Source organism: Alligator mississippiensis, chromosome 5, assembly GCF_030867095.1.
Source record: "Alligator mississippiensis isolate rAllMis1 chromosome 5, rAllMis1, whole genome shotgun sequence".
NCBI classification, from domain to species: Eukaryota; Metazoa; Chordata; order Crocodylia; family Alligatoridae; genus Alligator; species Alligator mississippiensis.
This window is the reverse complement of record NC_081828.1, coordinates 845,641-868,181: the sequence shown is the minus strand read 5'-3', so window position 1 is coordinate 868,181 and position 22,541 is coordinate 845,641. Positions and strand designations below refer to the sequence as shown.

Here is a 22,541-nt window from a genome sequence, read left to right as displayed (position 1 = left end):
TATTAGTGACACCGTTGTTAGGAAGCTGGAGAAGATGAGCTGTCAAGTTTTGTGACTTAACTTATGCTCCAGACAGTTTTGTTAAACACTTACTGCTTTTCTTTTTAACGCCCCACTTTTTAGTCACTAAATAGCTGGCTGCACGCACAAAGAGGGCTTCTGAAAAGGGTTAATTAGGGATGGGTGAAAGAGGTAGCGTGCATGATGCACATGGGCTCAGCTTCAGTCACTTCTTGAACCAGCTCCAGCTGTACCCGGGGGTAACGCCAGAGGCGCGTCTCCCGCGCGGTCCAGAACGAGCCGCTCCAAGAAGCGATGGGGAATGGATCTGAACTGGGAGAGAGCAAGGGACAGAAATCTCGGGTAGCTCCAAACAGCCCCACGGGGGCTGGCAGGTTAGGCCAGGTGCATTTGCTTGGGTGCTGAAATGTGATGGGCAGCCATGCAGAGAGCGGAGCACCAGAGGCAACGGGTTGGCTCCAGGGCTCCAGCCGAGGTGCCAAGAAGACGGCTGTTGTGCTGTGCATTAGCCGCATGCTTTCCCGGTCTGCAGCCTGATTTCAGCTCCAAAAAACAGCAAGAACCAAGCCCGGAGGTTGCTAACACTAATGCGTGCCCCGCTGAGACCAACCTGGTGGGACAGGGTGCAGCGGCGATGAAAGGAAGCGCTTTCTGCCACTGCGGCTAACGCGGCCTCCAGCAGAAGTGGCCGGAGTCCGACTTCGCAGGCGGAAAGCAGATGCCCCCGGCAGAGAGAGATACGAGAGGCGGCACGCGATCCAACTGGATCCATCCCGTTCGAGCTTCAACCAACCCGGCTCCGGGACGGCGCTAAATGTTTGATGTAAAGGTCGGGCAGAGCTGGGCGCCGTCTGTACAACGGGGTACAGGTGAGCGGCATCCAGACAGGACCTGAACCGTTTCCAGGCATTTCTGGGTGGCCCTGCTGAGGCCTGGAGAGAGGGCACGGGTCACCGCCGTTTAATACTTGTGCTGCAGTTATCGTCGAAGGGGCTCAAGAGGAAGGACAGTCCCGCTGGGCTACGGGTAGTGCGGACACGTACGAAACTGTCCTTAACCCAAGGAGTTGACCATCTCAGTGGACAAGGCACAAACCTCCTGTTCTAGAATTTGGCCCTTGCTGGTCAGCTGTGTCAAGGGCCACGGAGAAGTCCAGCTGGGTGACCACGGACGCGAGGCGGCCCATCCACGCAGCGCCCTGCCTAGAAGCCACGGCAAGCAGGATGCAGAGGTGCCCGCGGCTGGCTCGGAGCCCTGTTACTGCTGACGTCTCCGGCGCTCGGCTCGGCTCGGCACAGGGAGGCTGGAGGTTCAGCTTGCACCTAGCTTGGACCTTCGCTTGTCGGCGGCTGCAGGCTCCCCTCCTCAAAGGGGCCGCCGGCAGCCACCGAGAGGCACGGCCCCATGCGATCCCCGCTCTCTTTCAGCACGTAGGAAACGTCGCAAGCCATGGGACGCAGCCCTGGCTGCCGTCCGTGCTTCCACGAGTGCTTCTGCCAGACATTAGACAAGGCGAGCCCTAACGACCCAGCGAGCTGTCCTTAGAGGGAGGGAATTCAAACATCTTGGGTCCGTTTCAACGCGGGTCACTGCAACACTCCCCATAGCTGGTGTAGCATGAGACGAGGAGCTGCAGTCCCTGCCCGAGGATCCTGGCAGACGGGAGAGGCGGTGAGGGACGAGCACGGGCTGCGGTCCCAGAGGGAACCGAACCGTGCCATCGAGGGGCGACAGCACAATGGGCTGCAGTTGAATACAGCCAAAAGTGAGACAAGAGGAACGCTGTCCTGGTCCCCTGCTCCGAGTACGCCCACATCATGTGGTCCCGTGCGTACATGGACCAAGGCCCCCCTGAAAAGCAGGCACTCCTTGGAGGAGCGTGCGTCACGACTTCGCTCCTCCGGCAGTTACCAGGCAGTGGGAGCGAAGAGAGGGAGAAGGGAAAGCAGCGACTCTGAACCGGCTGCAGCGCGAGCCCTCGTGCAAAGCTGAGCTCACGCCATCCTTGGCACGACAAGGGGACCATCCAGGCGAAGCGGGGGGATGCTCTTGCCCACGTCCACGGCACGCCACAACAGCAGAATCGTGCCAGACTCTGGCGGGAAGTTTGGGAAGCGCTAGAGGAGCATCCAAGTACTAAGAAGAATTCAAGAGAGGGCCACAAAAACAATCCAGGGGCCAGGACACAAGCCAGGCAATGTGAAATCAATTTGGCTTACTGAGGAGAGAGTTGAAAAGATGACTTGGTCACGTGTGGAAGAGAGTTCCCACCGAGCGGCAGCTCTTCGTTCTCTCAGACAGCAGCAAGATAACTGGATCCAATAGTTGGAAGCTGAAATTAGGCAAATTCAAACTCGAAATAAGATGCAAGTTCCTGGCTGTGAGGGTAATTAAACACTGCAGCAGCCTCGCAGGAGCAGCAGTGACCGCGCCGTCGCTGGGAGTCCTCACGATGACATTGCATCTCTTTCAGAGAGATGCGTTTTAATCCCGCTTCTGGGGAAAGAATGGCATAGACTCGGCACGCACGAGGTCAGACGACAAAAGCGCGACCCCTCCGTCTGCCGGCCGAGTTTCTGGATCTACGGCATTGAAGGACAAACCGGGGATGCCCACTGAAAAGGTGACATTGTGCACCCCGCTTTGAGTGCCCGCGGGCCGGGGGAGAGAGGGCATCTGTCCTGGAAAACACGGGGCACGGTGCTAACTAACCCCGCCGACCACGACTGCAGCCGTGCCAGCTTGGCCCCGCCACGCTGGAGATAACGTGATGTTTGTCAGCCAACACGGCCAAGGACAGGTTCACGTCTCATCAAGGCTGTGGGATTATCCTGCGAAGACTAGCCCCCAAAATAATGTGGAGTAGGCAGGGGGGTGGGTCGAGCGACTGCTTGACACTAGCAGCGGTGAGCGGCGCTGCTGCTTTTCAGCCCAAAGGTAGCTGCTCTGGTGGCTCCGGACCCCGCCGAGATAAAAGGTGCTGCCCTCCCTATGCCAGTCCTTATCACGAAGCTATTAACTCGAGCAGCAGCACCGACTTAAATCATAAACCCGAGCGCCCAAGGTTCAGGCAGCCCTTGTGACCCTGACTCACTTCGCACGCCTGAGCGAGGAGATAACCCGGTCTCTCCTTGCGGACAAAGGTCACGCGGGGAGAGATGCAGATGGAGCAGCCTAGGAGCAGTTGCAAGCCCTCGATCAGGAGGCCACGGCACCCGGGGCGCTGCCAGATCCTCCGAAGGGTGACTCGCGGTGCGAGCAGACACGCAGATAAGCGCAGGCTCGGGCTCGTCCCAGCGTGGCCGATCCCTTGCCCCTTGGCAGGCAGGAAAGCATCGCGATAGCGACAGCAGTTGGGTGCTGCTCAATCACAAAAGTGATGGGGCACCTCCCGTCCAAAGAGGTTGAGAACCGCGGCCCTAAGCTAACGTCCCCCGGTACACAGTCGCTGTGACTGGGTGCAAGACCCCTTCGCTCCTAGCCACGTAACCCTATGGGTACGTCTACACGGCAATGCCGTGCCACGCGGAGGGAAGGGGACCTTGGCTACTGGAAGCGGCACGGCCTCATTAGTGCCAGGCTCTCCCCAGGGTAACACATCCCGCTCCTCCGGGCCGTCCTGACCCCATTACGAGAGCTTGCTCGGACACCAGCCTGCCGTGGGGACATACCCTCTAATAGGAGCTGTCAGCTGGCACTTGGCGCACAGAGGATGGCCGGATACCGAGCAGTTTCCTTTAATAATTAACACTTTGGGAGCACCCAGATGTGCAGTTCAGATACATCTGTGCATTGTAATTTCTACAGCAGTCACAACTTAATGAAACATCAATTGTGACAAGATCAATGAACCGAACTGAACAACAAACTAAAGTTAGTAAATTCATGCCTGGGGCAACAGCTACAGTTTTTTTTAACACTTCCATCACTTTTAATGTCTAATTAGTAAAAACACGAATCCTTCTGCGTCCTTCTCCTTTCTCTTCCTCCAGAGAGCTGCAGTGTAAAGGAAAGGGGAACTTGTTCACTTTTACCGAACGCGAGCCTTGATGCGAGCCATCTGATCAGCGACAACGTCTTCGTTAGCACAACGAGCACGTGAAGGACAGAGGCAGCGACGGCAGCAAGCGTGCTCCGTGCCGATCAGGTGAACGCTCTCTGCCCTGCCGGCAAAGACAGCCATCTTCATTTTCCCATGGGACAAGACTGCTGCTGCAGGTAAGGGCTGGACCCCCTGCGGCACCAGCGTTACACGGCTTTGCCACATCAAATTCAGGACCCCAAGTCACTTTGCTGGGAAGAGCAGGTTGCAGATGCATCCGCTTGGGATCATCCCCGCAGCCTTCGCCCACGCGAGCAAAGTGGCTATTTCCTCATTAGCACTGGATGAGCTTGAACCTGCCCCTCGGGCCAGCGATTGGAAACGTGCCCGCAGCAGATTCTGCCTCGTGCTGGGCTGCATCCGCCGAGCCCCAGGAGAGCGAGGACCAGGCCACTGCCTCCGAGACCGCGGCTCCACGTCACCGAGGGATCCTCCGGCACTTGCTCGCCGTCCAAGGGGGAGCAGCTGGTTGCCAACGTGAGAACTTCTCACGAGCTGCGAGACTTGCCAGAGAGCTGGGATCACAGACAGACTCTTTCTGTGCTCCTGGGAGAGACGGTATCATCCCTCTGCCTTGCTTGGACCGTTTCCAGCAGCGAGCCTGGCGCTCCATCTGGGAGGCATCTCCCGCGTGACGGAGGTGGTCCCGGCGCAGCCTGGCGTGCTCTGCATTCCCAGTTCATGACAAGGTGTGAATCACAAAGCGTGGGAGACGTGGTACATGATTTTTCTCCAGCTTTCGTGGATTCACTATCTTTTCCTGGCAGGTTTCCTCTGCCTTTGTTCTTGACACTGGTTATTCCACGCTCCTGGCCCACACATGCCCCTAGCACGTCCCCTTTCCCGTAACACGGTGCTTAATACGGCCAGCAGACAGCATTTGCTCAGCTGGCCATCGACACCCTGGCCAACCATCTTCCCTCTCCAAGGAATCTCCTCTGTTGGGAGTGATAAAGGTACCGGTGAAACCAAAGGGCCAGAGACAGGTTAACACCGACTCTGCCTGGTCTGAAAGGAAGAGGCCCAGCAAAGCAAAAAGCGGGGCCTGGAAGAAGTATGCAACAGGGGCAATGCGTCCTGCACAACCCCACTGGCCGCAGAAGTGGCTGCAAGATCATTACACCAGCTTCCCCGTGCGAAAGGCTTAGCGCAGCTTTTGTCACTCGAGCCACGCTGCATACCCAGCTGAGAGCCCAGGAGACGGCCCCGGCCCCGCTCCACAATGCGGGGCGCTCGCAGGACTGCGACGCGACGAGGTCACTCGAAAGCGGCGTTTGGATTTCTCCACTGAACTCGGAAACCAAGAACTTGGAGAGAGATTTCATCCAAGCTGGACCCATGTGATAAAGGGATTGAAGCAACAGAGCCAAGGATTAGCATGACAGATGAATGCACTGCAGTGTTTTCCCATGGCATCATTCCACCTGGCTCATCAAGGAGCTAGAAGATCTTGAAAAGAGGGTTCTTATAATACCTCATGCTCACTGGTTTTCCTTGTGACAAAGGAGTTTTAAATAGCTATTCTGGAGCTCCAGGCAGGAAGAAACCGAGCAGGTGAGAGGTGCCAATACAAATCAACTGCTCTATTATCCACGCTTTGAAATTTCCTAGAGAATAATCAGCAGTTTGCAAACACGACAGGGAGGAAGCTGTCTTAGTAATATAAGATTAATGTATTGATTAACATTCAGGTGGGGTTTCTAAAAGAGCCTGCAGAGTGCAGGTATTTTAAAACATTTTTGTGCCTTGCACATTTTGGGCACTACCAGAGCACAAGTAACGGATGTGAGCACACCTACAGCAATGCAAACACAACAGCTGGGCCACAATTCCTTGGCGTGCCGCTATTTATCCACAGCTCTCTGGACTGGCACCAGCTTCCTCGGCATGGGCTCAACGACTGTGCCTGCTCAGCGTCTGGATGCTGCGTTTCTGTAAGGATCTTCCCAGTCCTGACAGCATTCAAAACAAAGACAAAAGGGGCAGAAACAACAAGACCGGGCGCTCAGGCTAGCAACCGCGCTCGATGCGCTGAAACGAGGCCCTACAACAGTCGCTACGGGCAAGTCTTTCGTGCAAGCTCCATTTATTCTGTACGGCCAATGTGCTAAGCTGAGCCCGAGACGTGACCGGCCAGCAAGAACGGTCGCATCCTACCCTTCCTTGAAGGGAGACGGTGAAAACAGAGGGCTGGTGGACACGGTCTTCTCCACGCGTCCGGTAGAGACCGCAGGAAGGAGAGACGCAGAGCTCTGGCCTTTGAACAGCTGCGGTCGCTACAGCTCCCCAAGTCCTTGGCGCGGTGAGCCTCCACCTGGCACTCTGGAAACGGTTCGTCGGCGGACGTGAACTTCCCGGGAGAGGAGAGACGATGGGGCTCAGACCCGAGAGGGCAGGATGAAGAAGTGGACATAAGCAGAGTTTACCGGTGCTTTTGTAGCTACTGGCACTGTGGCTTGGTCTGCCACGCGTGGTTTTCTCCGCACTCGGGTCCCAGGGTAAACTTTATGCTCACTTCCATTCACGGGGCACGGGGCGGCCCACACGTCACCGTACCGGGTGGCTAAAAATCGTTGCCGCGCTAAATGTCTGCATTTCCGTACACGTGCCCATGTAAACCACCCCACAGCCAACTAGCGCGTGACAAATGCCTCTTTAACATTAAGCACAAGAAGATGGACGGTACTCCGGGCTGAAGTGCAAGGGAACTTGGTCAGTGGGAAAGACCTTCGAGTTCACCTTCTCCGTGCCTCGTCCCTTCTTCCCCAGGGATAACACAGACATGAAACCTGGGGCATTTTCAAGGGTTTTGTCCCAATTAGTTCCCGATGATCTGAGTGATGAGCTTCTGACTTGGGAGACTATTCCACAGCCTGGCAGACTTCAAAAGCTCTACAAACATATAATAACTACTCACTTTATCAGCCAGCGGGAGATAGCAGCAAGACTGACGTACGAGCTACAGAAAGCGCATCGGTCAATAAGAGGTTGCTACGCTTCTCCGCAGACGCTCTCAGAACGGGACGTCTTGAAAGAGAGCCAGGCAGTAATAAAGGTCTTTGAGTTTGAAACACACGACGAGAAATAACAAGTTATTATTCTTCGGCTTCTGATGGACACCGGTAGGCTTTAAATCTGATGGGATTACGCTGCGTTTCCATTTGAATAGGGGTTACGGATGCAATTACTCAGGTCTCCCGAAGTTAGGAATTAATTAGATGGCTACTTTTAAGTAGAATTACATTTTTTTTTTTAAATCTCCATTCAGCTGTTAAACGGGTGACTGCGAGTCGGCCGGGCAGGCGGCAATGCCCGTTTCTCGGGATGACTTCCAGAACAACGGGCGCGAGCAGCAGCGTTTCTTTCCCAGTGGGGACGACCCGAGCGCCGAGCTGGGCCCCGGGCGCATGCTGGCACCTGCTAACGGCGCCACGATGCTCCCGCCACTTTGCCCCTCGGCTCCCCTCCTCCAGGAGCTCCTCGGAGGTCAGTCACAAGACGCGCCGTGTTGTAAGACACTTTAGCGAAGGACCTGGGCATGAAGAGGCAGAGCGTGCTCCCAAAACGACGACGTTGGGAGGTGCAGTCGAGGTACCGCGCGGGCGAGCCGACCGACGGAGGACTAGGCTAATAGAAACAGGGAGAAACTGAGCCGCGTGCAAGGTTCGGCTAGTTCAGGCACTCGAGGAACCGTAAGCATTTCTGCCGTCAGCTAGGGACTCGTCGGCTGGAAGCGACGGAGGAGGGTGCGGGCCGAGTGTATCTGACAGCCACAGAACGACCACGAGCCTCTAACGTGATCCACGAGGAGCAGAGATAGGGAGCCACTCGCACCATTGTACAAGGTGCTACCGAGACCTCGTCTGGAACAACACACGAAACCCGCCTTCAAAGCAGACCCAAACTAAGTGCAAGCAGAGAAGGCAGCCAGGATGATCCAGAGAGACGAGAAGTGTCCTTACTTAGGAGAGGAAAATGACGGCCGAGGAAGGGGTAATGCAATATTTCCACACATACGGGAGAGGGAGAAGAGCTTTTGAGGCTGAAGGACTATCCCTGCACCAGAAGGGACGAGGGGACGGCTGGGACAGGTCAGCCGGGTGGGCTGGACCCGACATCCTTCTGCGAAGGAAGCAGCCTCACGAGCTCCAAGGTGGCGCTGGAGACTTTAATGAACGAGATCAAGGCCGTTTGTTCCCGCAGCAGCAGGGGCCGGACTCAGCCGTGCCCACGGCCCAGGTCTGCGTCCTACAGACGAATTGGCATCGATGCCACAGAAGACATCGTAATGTGCCAGGATCCAACGGTCCTGGTTTGTGGTAAGAGACACTGCGCCTCACCCGCCGGGAGCCTTCCTCGACTGGGGCCGCAGGAGACGGGGCTGGCGCCGGCCCCCTCCCACCTCTAACGAGATGTCAATCATCACGGGGCAGAAGCGAGCGACTGTCACGGCTCAGGAACCGGAGAAAAGATGCGAAGCGAGCAAAGGGATAACTTTCACAGCCACAAAAACATTAACAGCAGTTGCCAGAAGGTTCTGCCCGAGGCTCAGGGCTGTTTCGCATCTTTATTAACGATATGGAAAAGAGGGCAAGTAGTGAGAAAGCAACATTCACAAATGACACGAAATTATTTGGCTTAGTGTCAAGGCTAGAGAGGAGCGTGAGGAACTTCAAAGGGGTGACAAAGCTAGCTGAACGCGCGACACGACGGCAGACGAAATTCCACGCTGACAAGTGCGAGGTAGCGTGCGCTGGGAGGAATCATCTGAGCGACTGATGCAACTTACTGAGCTCCAAATTAACTGTAACCCTCAGGAAAATAGCTCTGGCATGACTGCAGACAGTTCAGTGAAGACCTCTGTGCAGCAGCCACAGAAGGTGAAAAAAGCAAAGGAAGTTACCGTGCATAATGAGAAGGAGAAAACCTGAAAATAGCACGCTGCTGCTGCTATATAAATACACAGTGCCACTTACCTGGGATAATGCGTTCAGTCTTGGTTGCAATATCCCAAAAGAGGATTTTGCATAAATAAGGGACGATCAAAGGTGCCAATGAGAATGGCAAGAGTCAAAGGAAAAGCTACCGTAGGAAGAGAGATACTGAGCAGACAGAGCTATTGAACCTAAGAGAGGATGGATGCGCGATAAAAGTATGTAAAAATAATGAATAGTACAAAGAAGGTGCCTTTAACCATCTCATTCGTCTTTCCTGTAGCACAGGAACGAGGGGATATCCCCTGAAACTGGAAGGCAGAATATGTAAAACTAATAAAAGGATTTAATTTTTATCCCTGCATAATATGGAATTTGCCCTTGGAATTCAGCACAAGATGAGTCTGACACCGAGAGTTTAGGAAGACTGAAAAGTATTGTCATTTATGTAGATGGCAAGGCGGCGCAGTCGCACCACCAAAGATCCCTTGTGCGATTCACGTCCGACTGGGGATGGCGATTTGCACGCTCCCAGCTGTAACTGTACGGGATTTAGCAAGCAATTGGGCTGAAGGCAGAATATAATCCAGGTCACAAAGAAGAGGGTTGTATTGGCTCTGCAGAGATAACGGAAGTTCAAAAAAGGAGAAAAAGAAGCTGAAAGTGGTTTTTTGTCATTGAAGTCAGTGCTTATAGGGCTCAGGATTCACACAAGGGAATTGCTGAAAGCAAGAGAGCGAACTCGAACAGTCACTTTTCCGCAGGTAGCTGCACGTGCAAACCTATCTGCCCCGTGGTTGATCCCACTTCTGGGGCAAGCGAGGAGAGCGCTGGCCGGGGAGCAGACGCTCAGGACCGAAAAGAAGAGTTCTTAAAAGTAAAGAGGTCGACGTCTTCTCGGCCTCACGATCTGCATAGCAAGGCAAAATTCCCCAAGGCTTCAGCAGGTATTAATTATGCGAGATTGCATTTCATACTTTTCGAAGGCTGTGTTTCTTGCCTCATAAACTTAGTGGAATGAACCTGGCTGATAACCTCAGTACATGGCAGTCTTCTGCTGGAACCGGCCATTGCAGATCCATTATACAGTCATGTGCCATTAGTTAATCATTTAAACAGAGATCAGGAGAGGGAAGTGATGGTGTTTGGGTCTCGTAATGCTACAGATCTGCTGACTCTCCTGTTTGGAGGGGAGATTGACAACACTAAACTTCCTTCAGCTGAGAAAATTACTGCTAGATTGTCTCTTGTTTGCAGCCAGGAAAACCATCATCATTAAAAACACTATTAAAGTAACGCCATACTTCTCATTTAATCTGACGGAGGGATGGGGAGCTCGGAGTCCAGGTGCCAAACTGAGATAGCTGTGCTTTGCAGATACCAGACCTGGATCGCCGAAACGCGGTCCTCCCGGAGAGCCTGGAGTGGCCGGCTGTCCAGCGGCACACGGGATACAACACACTCCTTTTACCCACGCAATACAAAACGGCTTAAACGCGAAGCGCGGATTGGCCCTGCCTACTGAGAGCCAGGTCTCAGTGCCCCCCTCCCACGCTCGTGCGATTCGCAGCGATCACAACATCACGACACCGGCGCTCCCCCGTCTTCGAGACCCCTCCTTGCAGTCGACATTTTAGCAGATGAGCAGCCAGAGAAACTCAGCCGTCAGCGCGGCTCCTATCTCCACCTGCCAGAGCGCCGCGAGGCAGTCGACTGCTGAGCAGCACAAGGCTGTCTGCTTGGGAGCGAAGCATGCGCCTCGCCAGCACAAGCCTCAAGTCTCAGCGCTGAACTAAGCCTCCCGGCCTCAGAACTGGACCCTCCGCTGCCAATTCTCTCAATTTGCCTTTTTATTACAAACGTGCGGTTCACTGTCACCCGCGCAGCAGGACCAGGCTTCCGGGGGGCTCCGTTTCTAACCCCATCACGGTCACCTTCGCGTGCTTCCCCAAGCGATGGAGTTGAGCAGCTCACCGCGCCGCCAGACTCAGCGGTGCAGTGATTAGAGGGCCCTTAGCCCAGCATCTCATAACGAGTCAAAGGACCACATCAATCTTGAGCGCAACACGATGAACTCGAGTGAGGAACAAGAGCAGAGTCTACGAGACCACGGCGTGGTCTCCCACGAGAGGGGGCCAAATACAACTAGGCCAGGTAACGAGCCTGGATCTCATCCAGGAGGCGGCAATGCTGCATGGGCCAGGTAGACGAGCAAAGCATTTCTAATTCGAACTTCTATCAAAGCAAAGCACTTTCCTTGCATTTAAAATGAGTTACAGCACGCACATCAGGGCTGCTATATTCAGCCACGTATACAGCGAGAGATGTTTTTAAATGGAACCAACTTCTCTCCCCTAATTACTCTGATTTCATAACAGTTACCGAGACATTTTTCTTGGCAAGAAAATGGAAAGGCAAACGAGACAAGCAGGAGCCAAACTACAATGTTCCTACTGATCCTTTTGTAACTACCCGAGCATAAATAAGGATTAAACACAGCTAACTTTTGTTTACCATTGCAATGGCAAAACCACTGTTAGATGAGTGTTTACAACGAGGACATATTGTTTCAGGCCTTTGGAGATCCAGCTCTCTGCAGAAATCATTTGTAACAGTCAAATGTTTATCATTTATAGCGCTTCAAACAGGGTAACTCCAGGAACTGGGCTGGAGCTGGCAGATGGCGAGAGAAATTAAACTCATGACATGGTTCGCTAATCAGCGAGGCGCAGGGAGACGGAGCTGCTTCCCACCCTAACGCCGCCGGCCTCGCGGTGCTGCGAGGAGTGGGGAGCAAGGAGCAAGGGCTCCGTTACAGCCACAGCTTCCTGGATGCCTGGCAGCAAAATCCCATCAAGCAAAATGATCCCGCTGGGTTAGCTGGGAACTAAATGCAATGGAGTGAGGAGTCCCTCCACAACCGTCTTGCTTCTCCTCTTTAGCGGGACCCGCTTTCGGGTGGCGGCAGCGTAGCAGCGCCCTGCCACGCGGTGCGCAAGGAGGTCCATCGGTTCAGAACAGGCTCGCTGATTAGTCTGGGATGAAGAGCATGAGAGACGTGTGTGAACATATGCTGGAAACGGATCGTGGCTTCCATTTCAGCCATTTCCCACAAAGACGAGCCCCAAGCACACGCATCCAGCGCTGTCTTGATACGGCACAGCACGCCCTGCGCTGCAGCGCGATCAGGGGCCGGCGAGGGCTTGCCACCCTAATCAAGGCCGTGAATCCAAATTGCAATGGACTGTCCTGGTCCCAAATTCTTGGGAGAAAGGGCAGACAGATGGTAGCTCCACCTCATGTCCCCGTTGGGACCAATGGCTAGCTGATGAAGGACCCTGCTTTACTTTCCCCCTACCGCTGTGGGATGCAATCGGTAAGTGACTGCTGCCAGGATGCAGGCTGCCGGGTACACGAGACGGAAGGAGGACGCGATGACCTCCGCGCCACGCCGCTGTGCACACGAGGGCTTTGCTGGAGAGCGTTTGCACGGAGACTCCAGCACACGGTTTGCTTCTGCCCGGGAAAGGCTGCCAAACTCTTCCCACAGGCACATCCTCCCTACTTACATTTCACATAATCACCTGCTTAGGAAGGCCTGTAATGCTTGATGTAATGCTGAGCATTACAACCCAATAATATATTTATTAATTTGTGACGCAGAGCGCCCACTGATGGTCCCCAAAGCCTTCCTGGGAACGCGTGTCAGCGTATTGATTGCAACCCGCCCCGCTCGCTCTGCTCTCACCCTTCTGCCAGGCCGGCGAGAGAGTACTTCTGCGCTGCTTCGGGTCATAATTGAAAAAGACAGAAATGTTCAATATGACTCATACATAATTCAGCTTATCAGCTGCCCAGGAGAAAAGAGACGGAGAGGTGTTCACATGTCTACCTCTTCCCCTATCAACAGGAGAAATAATTTTCAATTACACGAAGTGCATGCAGCTCTGCTCACAAACAGGACTTGCGCGTTCGGAGGAGAAAAGCAGAGATATGGAAGGAGGGAACGAAGGATGCGGCAGGAAGCAATCGGCTGCCGAACGCGCCTCCCGAGAGAGTCCTGGTTCCGACGGGCAGAGACGAGGCTCTGGCAGAGCGGAGTAAGTTAGCAATCAGGAGCAACGTGCCACTGAGCCACAACACGCAGCAGAAACCTAAATAAATCAAACAAAGCTCCGGATTAATCTGCTACACGGACATCATAGCAGCCAGCTAAAACCCTGACGGCGCGTTTGTGAACTTCTGGCTTCCACGCTAAGGCTCGGGTTCGAAAGATCAGATTGTAAAGAAGCACTGAAAGTTATTGTTACAAAGGATTTTAATGTAAAATCAATAAGTGCTGTGTATTTAGCAGCATGTGACCATGAGAGCATCTATGATAGACAGAGCTCTGCTTGCACCAGGGATCTTTGCATTAGTCAAGTCCTTGAAAGGGAAGGCGGTAGGCCTGCACCACTAAGCACTTCCACCTGACACCAATTATAAGTTACTTTAACCCCTGCCATCAGGCACAAACACTAAACTCCACTGATAGCCCTGAAAAAACAGGGTTTCATGAAAACAAGCCGCTTCCTAGCAGCTTGGTGGAGCGCTGGTTGGGGAAGAAGTGGCAGAGGACGCAGAGGAAGAGTCTGGGCCTTGCAGCGCTCTCGGGGCGGCTGGGCAATGCGACCTCAGCCCGCAGCATCCATCTCGACGCCCCCCGAGCAGAGAGGAGCGGGTCCCGTGGAAAGGTCGGCTCCCGCAGGCAGACGCAGCTCCTGCAACGCACGCTCGGCGCGGTGGGGGAAGGCGTCTAAAACGGAGGGGCACCGAGGGCAGAAGGGCAAGGACACGGCTGGAAAATGGGGACGTAGAGAAGTCTCGGGGGGGGGAAGAGCTGTCAGTCTTTGCCCCAGGCACCACGAGCTGTGCACTGGCTGTCAAGGAACAGAGCCTGCCTGCTCCCCTGGGCCCAGGCAATGCAAAGGGCAGGCCCCCGGCCTCCTCCGCCAGGCCTGGCAAGCTCCTAACTTTGCCGGCGAGCACACAAGTGCCCACACACGTGCACGCATGCGCGCAGACAGGGCCAGGAGAGCCGCTCCATGCCAAACCGTCCTCCTCGCAGAACTTGCTGCACATTTGCCTTCCGGGATGCAATTTCCCTGCTTCTCTCAGCTAAGAGCAAACAGTCATTATTTGTGTTTTGTAGAAGAGCCTCCTACGGGCTCCGTGATTCTCATGTGCAACGGAGGAGAAGACGCGGTGCGTGCCCAGGCTGCAGACAGCCACATGAGCTGTGTGACAGAGTTCAGTATGAATGGCCCCTTATAGCAGCTCAAGAAGGAAAAGCCTGGTTTTGTGGGACCCAAGGTCATCCACAATGTGCCAAAGGTGTTCAAGCTGGGACTGTACCTTAGGTATATCGGGGGACGAGAGGGAAGCTGCAGAGCAAACGGACTTTAAGGTCCATCATAAATGCATTAGCATACTGGGGGGCCATACGCGTGCCCATGACGGTGCCATTCGTCTGCAAGAGCTGCATGTGCAGACAAAGCGGGGGAGCGCAACGGGGACAGCAGCAGTGCCCTCCTCAAGGGTTGTGCTCTCGCAGTCCATCCTCGGGGTGCCGGCGCACAGAGACGTGACCCCGGGTAGTGCACACGGTGTTCGCTGCAAACTTGTCAACGAGGCCCAGGTCCTTTCCGAACCGTGCGGTGTCGTCAAGTCGCTGGCAGCTCCGGTGGCACGTGGGAACGGGACGGAGCCAGAAACGCCCGCCAGGATGGTGCCAACGCCAGAGACGACACAGCGTCAGGCTGCCACGTCTGTGGGTCTTGAGTAATAAGTAAAAGCTGCTGGGCCTATAGATCTATACATACACGCACCCCCCCACACACACATATACACACACACAAACATATGTGTGTGTAGGCCTTGCAACTTTTACTTATTACCCAAAACCTATATTTTATATATATGCCTAGCAACTTTTACTTATATAGGAGTAAAATTATATATATAATACATATACTGTGTGTGTATACATGTATATGCATGTGTGCATATATGTATACATATAGGCTTATATACCTATACACACACACACACCTCCAAACACACACACAATACATAGACAGACAATATCTCTCTCTGTTTTATTTAGTCTATAAGGTGCAAATCTACGCTGCCTTCTGCCTTCTATAGATGAACACGGCCAACCGCCCGTCTCTGCTCGCGGGCGTTACCCTTTGCCCATCACTCCCCATTCATCTGGCATTTCACTAGCTCCGTCTCCTCCTGACCCTGCACCGCGAGCTCCGTGGGCAGGACGCTGCAGCGCCCGGCGCTGAACGGGATCGAGGCCTCGAACAATAACCGTATCACTAGCTCCACGAGCGTCTCTCTCTGAAGGCAACTGCAGACAAACGCAGCTGGAGCGCTCTGCCCAAGTCTTCCACTCCCTAGTCACAACCCCTACGAAGTGGTAGCAGCAAAAACCCAGTTGTGCAGTTTAAATGCAGATCTCCCAAAGGGTGGAGAAAAGACTCCTGGGCTCTACGTATCCCGGGCTCATGTGGAGGAGCAGGCAGGGTATTTACCGTGAACTATTTTCCACCTCGCTGTGCTGAAAAGGCCAGATGCCCCTCCTGCCAGCTCCTTCCCCAGGAAAAGCACACCCGTCCCACCGAGGAGGGAGCCGGCCCTGGGCGTTCCAGGGCGCCAGCATCGTTGTTTGGGGATTTTCCCTCTCGCTCTTGAAAGACGGGGACGTGCTGCCACCCCTACGTTACAAAGGGGGGGGGGGGGGGGGGGGGGGGGCACCGCGGCCAGGAGACCACCCGGCTTGCACAGGTTCTGCCCATCTCCCCGTACCCGGCTGCTGCTCCCACCACTGGGCACCCCTTCCTCTCCCGCCGAGCCTGCTGACGACGTACGAGGCAAGCGCTCCGGATGAATTCTGCGATCTAGCTTTCACTGCCGCCGTCCCCTCCTCGCTCCGGGTTTTCATTATTCAGTGCCTGAGCCCCCAGTTTACACAAACCAAGCAATCTGCTTAAGCCTTTGTTTGAAAACAGATTTTCCTTTTTTATCACAGACAAATGCAAAGAAAATTCCCGTCGGTGAGTGCCCTGCCTCTGAGCTCCTCCAAGCACTTGGAGACTGTACGTAAGCAACCACTAATATATTTACACACTCACATATACAGCTAACTTTGACCAAAGTGGGCGATGAATTATTAGACTGTCATAATCAATAATTAAGTAGACAGCAGCGGACCATGTTTAAGACACAGTCCTTACGTGGCATACATGCAAAAACTTTTTAAAAGCTGACGAGCACGGCACCGGGATACTGCCACATTATACAGCAGGCAGGGATTAAACACCAACGCTGCTCTTCACTAGCCAGCAAAGTCCTCCTAAAGCAGGAGAAAGAGGCTGGGAAGTTGCGACGACAATGAAAGTCAAAGCAGCTGAATTCCAATACCGACTGCAAAAGCTGGAGTGTGACCTGCAAACCCATGTGTGAACTGTGGCAATTTAATCCAGCAGAGAAAGAAACAGAGATTAAGGCTCCTTGATCTGTCAGATACAGTTTCGAGATAACCCAGGAAATGTGCACTGCATAAAATCAGAGAAAGATAAGGAAGGGGGCACCCAGGTGTCTCTTTAGCTGGACTCTTGAAGCTGTTAGCGTGACACCTTGATCACGCGAGGCAGAACATGCATTTCAAAGCGAGGCTCAGAATCTAAAGCGCCTCCTTCCTCCTCGCAAACCGCCGGAGGGAGAACGACTTTTGTCACTGCAAGAAATGGTGGCAAAGGGTACCGAGGCAGCGCGGCCTTGCAGGGCTGATCCGGGACCCTCGGTGCTGGCATACTCTGCAGACACGAGACCGATTCCACCTACCTTCCAACACTGTTAATTTGGCACTCGTGTTGATCTCCCCAACACTGTTGGTCGCCGTGCACTCGTAGATGGCTTCATCTCGGTGAACACGCAGCGGCTGAATCCGGAGAACCGATCCCGATCCATCATCAAATTCGATAACCTTGGTGTGGAAAAGAAAACAGTTCTTCATTGACACTCGCTGTAAGGGAGACGGAAAGTCAAACCCACCTGAAGGGTCCGGGCGGCGAAACCCCACCTGCCAGAACAGAACAGAACAGGTGTTTCACGTGCAGAGAAACAAGGAAAACCAGACGTAGGAACGGATTTGCCCTCTGAAGAGCCCCAGAACAAATGGAGACCCAATGATGTTCTTTATGAATCAATAAACCTTGATGAAGTATCAGCCTGCTAATAAAGATGTGGATCTTCCGACTTAAGCCATATTTGCTCTAATGGCTTTACTAATCGCACTGATGGCAATTTAGTGCCAACTTTCACCTTGATCAAATTTAAGAGCAGGGCTCTAAGCGCCTGTGGATTACAACGGAGCCATTAACTAATTAAGAGCCCTGTCTGCTGTTGCTAACGAGAACAGACGCCGAGGGTGCTTAGCACCTTTCAGCCCCGGGTCCTCCAGAACGGCTGTGCTACCAGCAGTGACACCAGCGCAGCGCAGCGCCGCGCCGCCCAGCATCATGCACCAAGTCCTGCAGCAAATCGCCGGCTTCCCATCCTGCTAAGGCGGAGGCAGCACTCATCTAACTCTTTCCCGTGGAGGAAAGGGGACCTTGCTAGTTCACCACTGGCACGCTGTAAGGGAGCTTCATGGCAGACGTGCGAACGGCCAGAATCAATACCCGCTGCATCCCGCTCCATGTCCGAGCAAAGCAAGAGCTGGAACTGCTACGGCAAGGCGGGCAGCAGGACTGGGCACTGGGCACGGCCCTCGCTTCCTCGCGCTGTGTGGCCTCGTTGGGAGACGCGGGAAAGCAGCTCCGTTATTTGGGGGTCTCAAAAAGCCCATTCAAGTCCGGGCGGTGAGCGACCTCCCCTCACTCCTGCGCGCGGCACTGCATGCTGTGTTGTGCGAGGCACACCCGGGGAGGAAGGAAACCCACCGGGGAGGGGGAACGACCGCCACCCGCCCTCGCGGAAACCCCCGGAGGCAGAAGGGGGGGGTCAATAGGAAAGACAAAAGGGCAAGTCTGAAAGATAAATAGCGTCACAAGAAAGCTCTCATGTCCAAAGTGAACAACCCAGAAAAGCTAATTCAGGTGCCAGAAAGCAGCAGATGAGATGGGGAAAAGGGAATAAAAATTGATTTAAAATGTTCTTTAAAAAAAAATAAATAAAAAAAATCAGGGTCATCTGGCTGGGGTCGCGCGACCCCACCGCTTTCCTGCCCGGGGCAGGGGGTCGGACTCGATGATCTGTTGAGATCCCTGCCGACTATGAATCTGAATGAAATATTTTTTCTTTTTAAAAATAAAACCCTTTTAAAATTAAATTTGAAATGATAACAACCTATACTAAGGCCTAACTTTAATCTACAGAACTCATGTAATTAAAAGGTTAAGGCATATACTCTTTGGCGTCAAAGTTTTAAACAAGGCTGACCCGCTGCAGGGGTGGCAGTCACGAGCGAGACCGGAGCTCGCTCCCGTCTGCATCAGCTTGTGACTGCAGCGGCCGCTCTCCCGAGTACATGCCCCTCATTGGAGTCCATTCACAGTTAATTCAGGTCGAGTATTAGCTAATGAATAGTTAAGAAAGTGGCAATGAGTTTGACGTTCTTGGCGATGACAAACAACATGAAAGCTTCTCATCCGGGCCAGGAATAAAAGCTAGGTGCGAGAGGATGAGTTGTACCAGCTCCAAAACCCGGCGCGACGTGGGAAACAGGAACCATCCCTTCGATTTGCTAACTACGGACAGTATTTCCTCCGTGTAATAAATCGATTTTCAACACAAAACGTGTTTTGATAAACATCTTTTCTTACGTACGTGGCACATAAGGTGGTTTTATTTAGCTATTATTTTTAAATGTTTTTGTGCATTTTAATTACATTTTAATTCCCAACTTGACACAAATCATGAGGAAAAAAAGAAATTAACGATCAATCATGCAGCAAAAAAATGCTTTATCCACCATATTCTAATCTAATCAACATGAAAAATTAAGACTGAATAAGTGTCTATTGCCCTATGCGGCTCCTTAAAGCAACAGGCACACAGAGCTAGCCTGTCCCTCCTCGTTAGCAAAAGCAGCGACATGTTTAGTGTAAAGGCCAGAGTCGGGACACATCTGTGCGGGAAGCAGACTGTGCCCGACAGCGCTGCCCTCCGGCTCCAAGTGCTCGAGAGGCTCTGCCCTAAACAAGATGCAGGGCAGTCCCATCTGTGCCGCTCTTTGGGCAGGCTGATTAGACGGATTGTGTGACATGGCTGATTAGCACGTCCCAGCGCTGGCTGGCCTGGTCACAGTGCCATCCAGATGTGCCTGCCTTGCTTCCGGCTTAGGAGACAGCCTGTCCTGGACAGCGCAATGTGTGTGTGTGGGCTCCCGGGCTGGACCCAGTAAGCTTCGGTGCAGATGTGGCTTTAGCTGCAAATCAGCCTCTGGTTAGGAATGCAAAACAAGATCGACATTGATTATTTAAATCACCGTTTCCTGCTGGCTGATTTAAATCATGATTAAAATCGGGGATTAAATCAATGGTCCCTGGTCAGGGAAGTCACCCCAGATCCAGCAAGAAGAGCAAAAGCGTCAAAAGAGGAAAGGGGTTGGGATAAAAAGGGTCAGGTTCCCGGGGACGGAGGGGCAGGGCGGCGGTCCACGGCAGGAGCCGGGGCAGCGCTCAAACCCCGGTCGCGTGCCAAACGTTAACCAAACGGGGCACGTCGTAACCGCCCCCCGCCCAAACCACGGTCCCTTCCCCCAAGCGTTTCAGAGCTGGCAACCCTGCTCGCCTCCCTCGCCGAGTTGAGCTCTCCAGGGAAACCCGATTCTCCCCGCACGCCGCCTCCATCCGACTGCTAGCTCCTGAGAGCCCGGGCTAGCGGGGGCATCCCGTGGCAGGGCACCGGGCTCAGCTGGGGCAGGAGCAGAGCAGACCTCCGCCCACCTGCACCGGGGCCAGTCGTTACGCCCCACGTGCTCCGGGGTGCAGGGCTGAACTGCGCTCCCACCCAAGGCAGGAACTCGGTGCACCTGGCCAAAAAATGGGCTTACCCAGGGCCATGTTTGCTGCAAGGCTGGAGCTGCTGAAGGAAGGAAACCCTTTCCCTTGCCCTCCCACGCGGTGACTGAAGACACCCTAGACCGTAACGCTCGTCACCGTGCGGCCAAGCCCGGCCGGCTGCAGAGCGGGGTCCCGATCGCTGCATTACCTCGAAGCGCTGGGAGCTGACCTTCTTCCCTTTCTTCATCCATGTGATGCGAGGTTTGGGCTCTCCGGTTGCCTGGCACACAAACGAGGCTACGCCTCCAGAAATCCCAATCTGATCTTCGGGAGCTTTCATAAAGGTTGGCTTGCCTGAAAGACAACCACAGCGCAAGGTGAGGCACTCTGGACAGGGTCTGCAAGAGCACGGCGCGCCGAGCTCGCTCAACGCACAGATCGACACCGTTTCTATTACAACCGGCTTTAACGAGTTCAGTCAAATGCACCCCGAACACGCGGGCTTTCCTCTTCCCCACCGGGCTGTTTGGGAGGGCAAGGCAGGCCGTCCTGCCCCGCACCAACTCGCACGGGCCACAAAGTGGAACCGATTTTTACACTTGAGGTCAATTTAAATGATTTTTGTTCTCTAAGTTGCATTATTGTGTAAGTGAAACGTTTCCAAGTTTACCCTGTGTTCATATCATTGCATGCTACAGAGCAGCGCAGAAAACCACGCCTACAAACGGGAGAGCACAGCGGCACGAACTGCCAGGCCGGGAACCTTTGGACTCTAACCGGCAGATTAACGGGAGGTCTTGTTAACGCACAGTTACGAGCGCGTTTCACGTCGGGCTTGGTCTGCACGACGCTCCGCACATCTCCTCGCGCGGCCTGGCGTGCGTTTGGGAAGAGACCAGGAGCTAAAATTGGAAGTCGGCGCAGAAACCAAAGTGACATTCAGGCCTGAGTGACTCAGCAAAAATGGAAAAATAATGTACCGGCCGGGTGATCGATACAGGAAGTTTCATGAAATATGGCTTTGTTTTCTGGACCCATATGACTAAGCTGCAGGTCGATATAATTAGTTATCTGGTTTGAACATAATGTTCATTTTTTTTTTAGACAGATACTGTCTTCCAGGATATTGCAGCACTTTGCTGTGTAGGGATTTGTGCAAGACGCATGCTGCTTTGCTTGGCTGGGACAGCTTGGGGCACACGTGCTCTTATTTCTCAAAACATTACAACTTTACGTACACGTGCGCACGCCCGTGATCCTCACTCCAAGTATGAGGCACGGGCGAGATCTGGGCCGAAACCCAGGTCTGGGGTAGTCCGTGTTCGGGACAGACACGGGAGCAGGTGCAGGGGAGCGCCGGGGAGCGGAGAGCCTGGCCCCGGAGCGCGGCCTCGCCAAAGGGGACGCAAGGGCTCTCCGCGAGCACGCCAGGGCGAATGCCGGCACAAAAACAGACCAGCACAAACTAGCCATGAATAAATTGAGGCTGGAAATGGCAAGTTTCTAGGTAACGGAGGGATGAGGTTCGGGAGCCAGGAACGGCTCCGCGACGACAGCAGCGGAGGGGGAGAGACGGCGCTTCGATCATGAGCGAGAGGACGGCGAGGGCCCGGAGTCCGACCCCGCCGGCCCCTTCCCACGCGGCGCCCGAGGCCCAGCGACGGCGGAGGGGCAGGAACGGCTCTGCGGCAGAGCCGGGGAAGGCTTCCTCCGGCACGTTGCAAAGCACGCTCCCCTGCCGCCTCCTTCCCACAGCCAAGCCGCGGGCTCTCCCGGTACCGCAGGTGCCGTGCCCCGCGGAGCGACCTGCCGGGGGCCGTGCGGGGCCAGGGAGAGCCCGGCAGCACGTCTGTGCGGACACCCCAGACCGAGCCGAGCATCAGGCCCAAACCGCTCTGCCCGCAAGGGGAAGGACATCCAGCAGCTGAAGGCAGCTTCCCACGGGCCGCGCCGAGAGCCGTGAGACCCCGTCCCTTCCTCAGACAACCTCCCCTCGGTCCGTCCAGGATCAGTTTGAACTCTCCTCCCGCCCCAAGCGTTTGCTCTGCCAGCTTGTCATGCACGCGGGGAATGGCGAGGGGAGGCTGGCTGCATCGAGCAGCGTTCCCCGATCCAACGCTGCCCTTCAAGTCTTTGCACCGGGAAAGCCAGCGAGGCCCGAAGCGGGGAGTCAGGAGGGCAAGCGCCGTGCAACGAGGCCAACCCACTGCCCGCCTTAATCTTTTGTATGCACCGCTCCCCAGGCAGGAACCGCGGCACCCGACAAACACCTGCTTGCCAGCATCAAGCCCGGCGAAACGCAGGACCCGGGCTCCTTCGCTGGCAGTCCGTAACACGGAGAGCAGCAAAGAGGAACATCTGCCGCTCGGCTGCGGCTTCCCTGCGCTGCCCCGAGGCACTCGCACCAGCCCGTGCGCGGCATCAGGA

The 22,541-nt window shown here is 54.5% G+C and overlaps 1 protein-coding gene across 7 annotated transcripts in view; it reads right to left on the bottom strand.

Annotated features, from left to right (window-relative positions):
• PTPRF (protein tyrosine phosphatase receptor type F) overlaps nt 1–22,541 on the bottom strand; it is a 409,613-nt gene that overhangs the window by 171,231 nt on the left and 215,841 nt on the right. For all 7 annotated transcript variants that reach the window (XM_059727694.1, XM_059727699.1, XM_059727700.1 and 4 more), the window contains 2 exons: nt 20,323–20,468; nt 16,951–17,092 (listed from right to left, as the gene is read on the bottom strand). In XM_059727694.1, coding sequence (XP_059583677.1) covers nt 16,951–17,092; nt 20,323–20,468 — 288 coding nt within the window. The remainder of the gene's footprint in view (nt 1–16,950; nt 17,093–20,322; nt 20,469–22,541) is intronic.